At 44.5% G+C, this 6,988-nt stretch overlaps 1 protein-coding gene across 2 annotated transcripts in view; it reads left to right on the top strand.

The window, feature by feature from the left end:
* The first annotated feature begins 2,137 nt into the window (after nucleotides 1-2,137).
* The window catches only part of MGAT5B (alpha-1,6-mannosylglycoprotein 6-beta-N-acetylglucosaminyltransferase B), a 264,796-nt gene continuing 259,945 nt past the window's right edge, over nucleotides 2,138-6,988 (top strand). For both annotated transcript variants that reach the window (XM_063296514.1, XM_063296515.1), the window contains exon 1: nucleotides 2,138-2,205. In XM_063296514.1, coding sequence (XP_063152584.1) covers nucleotides 2,138-2,205 — 68 coding nt within the window. The remainder of the gene's footprint in view (nucleotides 2,206-6,988) is intronic.

Here is a 6,988-nt window from a genome sequence, read left to right as displayed (position 1 = left end):
CCAATGTGTTTCCAGGTGCAGTTAAAGAGTTGGTTATTATCTTTAAAGCCTTTTATAGCTTGGGACCTTGGAATCTAAGAGACCCCCTTTCCCAGTTAGAGCCTGCCCAGCTAATCCAGATAGTCAGCAGGTGTTTACTGAGGGTCCCAACCTTCCTAAAGGTGAGGCAAGAGGGGATCCAATGATAGGCTGTATCCTTGGGGGCTCCCTTCCTATGTAAGATCCTGCCCCCCCAAATGGGAACAGCTTCATGTCTCATGGCAATCTGGAAGCTAGTAAAAACTTGACTTTTCTGGAAAACCTTCAGGGACTGGCTGTGGAGCCATTGCTGCTTTGATTTGCTGTGCTCATTTATTTTAAAATCCATTCAATTGTGTCCGATTCTTGGAGACTGCCTGCAGTCCCTGCATTTTTGGTGGCAAGGTTTTTCAGAAGTGGTTTGCCATTGCCACCTTCCTAGGGCTGAGAGAGAAAGCGACTGGCCAGAGGTCACCCAGCTGGCTTCGTGCCTAAGGCAGAACTAGAACTCACAGTCTCCCAGTTTCTAGCCTGGCGCCTTAACCACTGCACCAAACTGGCTCTCTTGTGCTTATTTAAATGATTAATTAATTCATGATCAATGCAATATTTATTATTGCTATTTTATATATTATTATCTGTAAGATTCCGAGAGTCCATCAGGCAGTGGATAAATTACACAAATAAGTAACACAAAGAAATCAAATGGAGAGAGGGGAAAGGGCAGATCCTGAGAAAACTGTTAGCATCCTTTGAGGTATCATGGTTTGCAGCAGGAAATATGGGATAGGAACTTTGTCCCCACAACTCAGCTGCCCCCTGCTTTTGAAAGAATGGCCTAATCCGTTTGTATATTAAAGATGCTTGAATTCTGCTGCCACAGATCAGACAGACACTCCCAGTTGTTCCCTGAATTGGCCTGAAAACAGTGAGCTAAGACAGAGCGGCAAACACCAGTGTAATATGCTCTTTCAAATAGTGACCCTCAAGAACAGCTGGCCAGGGCATTCTGAACCAGATTCTGTTTCCAAATATTTTTTGGTCCAGTCCGCTAATCTGCTACCATAAGCTGAAGAGGCTTGAGGGGGCACACCTTGGTCATTTCCTTCAAGCATATGTTGGGGTCAGTAGTGATGATATGAATGTATCTGGTGTTATTGCTGGGCAAGGCCTCTCCTACAAATGACAGGTTGTTGTACACAGCATCTTTCCTTGCTGTATGAAGGATACATCACATTGCACCTTTCAGTTTGGCTGTCCCTAGAACTCACCAAGATCCTTACTGTATTTGCATCACAAAAAAAAAAAAAAAAAAAAAGCCAGAGAATTTCCCTACAGCTGCCACTAGATGGCACCCAATTCACAAATTCGGGCTGAACGGTCTTTCCCATCCTGGTTTGGAGCATCCTTCGCAGATGGAACCGGTGCAGCCTCTTCGCAAGACTAAAACTGCATGTTTTGGACAGCCAGGATGAGACAAGGTAGCCGTTTGTCAGGCAGAGATGGAGCCGGTCCCTTTCACGCCTGCTCTAGCTGTGACTGGGAGTCCCCACTCAAATAGGCAACATTCCTAGGGAATGGCAGCTTCCTGGAAGTGCTGAAGGCAGCTTGGAGAAGGGAAGGAGGCAAGCCTTTGCTGAAGGATTTTTGGTTTAGGTGAATGGAGAGGGAGGAGACAGTCTGGCTGTGATGAGGGATCCCATGAACAGGAGGGGGTCTAGGTCTAGGGGCTGCTCATCTGGACAGTGGATTTAATACTTGGAGGAAAGGGAAAATGTGCTTCTTGTTGCAGCCTGTCTCCAAAATGTGACTGAAGCCCTGGAGGAGACACCCCACCATCCAGCCTCCACTCTTGTGCATGCAGACCTATTTCTTTGGAAGCAACCATCCGTTAAGAGGCAAGCAGTTGAGAAGGCAGAGCACCTAGCAAGGAAAGCGAGCCCGATCCTGTTCCCTTTGTGCATGTGGACTTCTTGGGTCAATGTTCTAGCCTTTTGCTGGACAAACTTCACCTCCCTCTAACCATGAACTTCTCCTAAGAACTGGGATCGGACTTCCTGAATCTCTACTTTCCTTCCTTCTGGTTTGGTTTTGCTTTTTTAAAAGAGAAGTTTGAACCATGATCTCAGTGAATTCGGATGGGAAAATAATGGTCAGAAGATGTCTCGTCACCTTGAGGCCTTTTAGGTAAAGTTCTCCTCTAACGCTTCCTGGGTGTGGGCAACTAGAAGGAAAGGGGTGGGTGGGTGGGTGATGGCTTCAAAACTGCATGCAGTCAACCCCCCCCCTTTTTTTCCCCTTATGCGATAAACCCTTTAAGATTAACACCAGTAGTAGAAAGTAGTTTGCTTGAGACTCACCTGAAGTGTGGACAGATAGATGCCAAGTGGGTGGCATGGCATAGCTTTCAGCAGCTTCTTTGGAATTTGGGGAGGATTCACCAGTGAGGGAGGGCAAGGTGTTATTATTAAACTTCATTGTTATAAACTCACAGCTGGGGTTATTCCAGATACAAACATACCATCTTTCCTCTTCTCTTTCTCTCTCTATGTGATTGCTGATTCTTATTTTCTCCTCTTTCCTTGGGCGATAAGGGTAGGTTATTTGGATTGTGTCTCCACGTTATTCTGCTTCAACACAACAGCCTCTTGCCTTCCTTTAGAGGCTTCTCCCAGGCTCCTTCCTCTGTTGTTCTCCTTCTCCTTTCTCCTAAAATTAGTTGACAGGATTTGAAGCTTATTTTCTGGCTGCTTTCAAATGGCAACTCTTTTTGATTGCACCAGGTAAAGGGCAAGACATCAAACAGATGGCAACAAGCACAAGTGAGAAGCCCAGAGAAAGATCAATTGATGCACCGAGTTAGCCTTTTCCAATCAGTTTCAGATTTTCTTTGTCCGAGGAAATGTATTTTTTAATTTATATAGCTGCCCCTCTCACCATAGTGACTCTGGGTGGCTTACAGAAAATTAAAACCAGAAACAAAGCACAGTGTAAATAATATGGAGAAAAACCCATCATAAACCACATGCCTGGAGTCTAAAGAAAAAGCATACCACTTCAGTCACTAAGACCACAACTAACAACCAGCCAACCAACCAACAGGGCTCACTTAAATGATGTTTAAGTTATTGTCTTCAGGAGTTTGGGTGCAAATGTGCCATAGTGCTCTTCTGATTTGCCTAATCTAGCAGAAGGCTGCTCCACTTAAGGGGGGAGCTGGTGAACTTTCAGAATGAGCTAATCTAACAACAATAGCAACATGGTGAATTAGGGAACAGGCTCAAGTGAAGCTGGGATGTCAGCATGCAATGCATCCCATGATATTGCAACAGAGGCCATGGATTGGAGGGGGTGGGTAGCTATAGCCTAATTCATTTCACATGTGGAAGACCGATCTGTGTGTGAGTACTGATGATGGTGGGGTTGGCAACATTATAAAAAATCAGAAGAGCTTTGTTGGCTTAGGTCATAGTGCTTAATCTAGACCTGGGAATCTAGAGCTCTTGAGAAATTCCTGGACTATAGTCCCATCAACCCCAGTCAGTGCAGTCCTTTGTGAAGCATACCGAAAGCTGACATTCAACAACTTCTGGGAAGCCACAGGTTTCCTATCCTTTACCTAATAAGAAAACCATCAGTAATCCTAAGACAGTGGGTCAACAATTGTTCCAGCTGCCCATTGGCTGCACAGGTCTCCCATCTGGTGATAAAGTGTCTTGTGGAGGAGGAAATAGCTGTAGGGCAATTCTGCACTGCAGCTTCAGCAGCTGGTCTCCCAGGCTGCTCCTGGCTGTTTCTTAAGCCAACTTCAGAAATTCCAGTCTGGATTGCAGTGGGTTGGCAGTGGGGCCAGTCTGGTGCTCAGAATGGACTGTGGCCAATATAAGACCTGATTGGTCATCCCCTTGCTTCTTCTCCTTCCCTGTCCATGGCGGTAAGGCAAGCCTTGTTGGCTGGCTCCTGTGTGGATGAGTCTCCCGGTGCCTGCCTTTTCCTTGTAGCAATGCTTCCATCCTCTCTAACCCTGAGCCTTGCCTTTGCTTTCCCTAGATATTTGCATAAAGGATGGGATGCCTTCACCTCCCACCCATATTACCTTCTTTGATACTAAAGCAACCTCTTTCCCCTCCCTCTTACGGTACCATCATAGCTCTGATGCTGCAGTCATCAAAACAATAGGGAACAAGTGACTGTAGGTCCATGGAAACTTTGTACCAAGGAAGAACTGTGAATTCAGCGTCACAGAGGAGCAGTGTTCTTACCGTGCAACTTAAAAATGTTAAAAACAAGGGAAAGAATCTTTGCAGGAATGGGAGCAGAGGGTGGGAAAGCAAGGAGTCCATGCTTCACCCAGCCTGGGCAGAAACCAAAAGGGTGCCTAGTGGAAGATGTTCAGATTGAATGGAGCATGAACTTCTAGGGGTAAGGATTGTTTGTTGATTTAACAGGCCATGGTTGGATCAATCTCAAGATTGTAAAAATAACAGAAAACAGCCTGACAACCCAGGATGAAGTGGCTGTCCAGGGTACTGCCCAGTTTCATCAGTGGAGGGAGCAGGTTGGGCACTGCAGCCAGTCAGAGCTGGGGCTTTGATTAAAATGGAACGAAGCACTGGAGATCCTCTGCTCTGAAGGGCATAAGATGTCTCAGGTCAGAAAAGAGCAGTTTTGAATCAAAGCAGGAAAACACAGTTATGGGATACATTTGCAATGGGCTGGGAGTGGGAGGAGGATGACATCATCCCTTCCTGCTCTCAGGAAGTGGTGAGAAGCTTGCACTGGTGACAGGCCAAGCAAAAAGTGTGGATCTACCCATAGAGTGTAAATGTACATCCAGAATGAAGTGTCTGAAACTGGAGATCACTGGTAAAAACTAAGACTCTCAGCAGATTGTTTTTATCCATGTTGTCTTGAAAGCAAGCCTAACTAGGTTTTGCTTTTTAAGAGCTAAAACTAGGTATGATCCTTGTTTAGGATTTCTGCTTCATAAAACCAAGTAGTGATTGACTGCTCATGAATTAAAGGTTGGAGAATGGAGTGTTTAGAGTGCTTGCTGCCATTTGACCATTTCCCCAAACAAAGCTATTTCAAGGGAGAAAAATGTGCTAGTCTTTTTGGCTGTGGCACCCTGGAGTGCTCTTCCCAAAGGGACTTGCCTGCCGTTGGCATAAATACTTCAGTTCCAGGTGTTTGTTCAGCTATTTCAGTAGGTAACTCGGATGAATTTGATAATGATTTTATCTGTTTTGCTAAATCTTTGCCTTCATTTTAATTGCTGTTTTTGCTGCATTATTCTTGTAGTGTTTTGCATATTCATTGTTTTTCTTATTTCATTGTCTGCTGCTCTAGGAGTTTTTATTGGAAAAACAGCATATAAATTTTCAAAAATGCATATAAGTTACTTGGAGGTGATGCGCCAGTTGGAATACCAGAATATCATTAAAATATCATTACATATCACTACGTTACATTGGATTTGCAATGAGGTGGTGTAGAAATACTGTATATCAGGCAGATATATCCAGGGCAGTAGTATTGATTTGGAACAAAGAAACTCTCTCTTCTCCTCTCTCTCTCTCTCTCTCTCTGTCTCTCCAGACACACACACACACAAATAATTCTGTCTTGCAGAAAAACTACAATTGGTTCTCGTGCCTCTAGATCAGAGAGAAAGAACTTCCATGTGAGAAGTCTTGTAAACTTTCTTTGAAATTAGCCATTATTAGATATGTTAGATTTCCCCACTTGGTGCTGTACAGATGTGTTGGACCTTTGGGAGCTGAAAACAAATATGGTTGGAAGGCAGCAGATTGCGGGCAACTGATATACACTATTATAAATGTTTAGGGCAGCTGTCCTCTTGACAGGAGGCAGTAATGCAAAGCTGACTTCAACATGAATGTGAGATTACTCGGTTGACATATTGTTTAGGGGGGTACACTTCAGATCTTCATTCATCCAAAACGTAGACTCTGAGAGGTGTTTGAGAATACAGGGGTATCATGCTTATTGGAGGGCTACAGCCAGAAGCAGCAGGTTCTTGTTTAGTGCACATTTGGTGGCAAAGCCAGATTTGTGCTATGTAGAACAATTCCAAGATTATGTCTCTTAAGCATGAACAATATGAATGCAGAGAGGACAAACATCATCCAGGGATGTTTGTCAGGGAGCTGTAATTGGCTGCACTTCCCTGTCAAATAAATTTTCCTGGATTCATCTCAAGGATGAACCATCCTCCCCAATCATTCTAACAAAGAAAATGCCAGCCCTGATTTTGCTAAGGCTGATGGTAAAGCTGCCTGACATAATGCAAAATGAGCCCTAAGGTGGAGTGGAAAGCAAGCCTAGGAATGGGGTGGAAAGAGGCTTCTCTTGGGAGCAGGTCATTGGCTGTGCTGGTTGTGTCATAAAGGATCTGCAGCCATCAGTGGGAGCTGTCACTTTCTCTCCTGTTGAATGACACCCAAATTAATAGCACTGTAGAACTTGACTTACTAGGTTGAGCTGAAAGATGGCAAGTGGAAGGATGTCAGGGTCAGGCTAATTTAGTTGGCCAGTTTTAGGTGCTTGAAAAAGTTGATATTGTGAGCCAATTTTTGCATCACTTGGTACCTTGAAATCTACACTTATGCTCGAAGATAAATGCATTAGTGCAGGAATACCTGAATGAAAGTCGGAATACAAATTGAGTAAGTTCATTCTGTCCCCCTCCTTCTGAGATATACTGTATATTAAGAATCCAACACTCTCATTAGGAAGCCCATGTAAGCGGCTTTAGCAAGCATAGTAGCCGTAACAAACAGTTATGCAGCACCCCCTTATCCAGTATGTATTTAGACATTCACCAGCCTGCAGAGACCGGCCCTTACCAACCTGCACCAATTGGAAACCAGCTCAGCTAAAGGCCAATCAGAAGTTAGGACACCTGGCTATAAAGACAGGAGCCTGGTCAGTCCCTGCTCAATTGCCT

This window comes from Candoia aspera, chromosome 2, assembly GCF_035149785.1.
Source record: "Candoia aspera isolate rCanAsp1 chromosome 2, rCanAsp1.hap2, whole genome shotgun sequence".
NCBI lineage: Eukaryota > Metazoa > Chordata > Lepidosauria > Squamata > Boidae > Candoia > Candoia aspera.
Note: the sequence above shows the minus strand (reverse complement) of the source record. Positions and strands in the feature narration are given on the sequence as shown.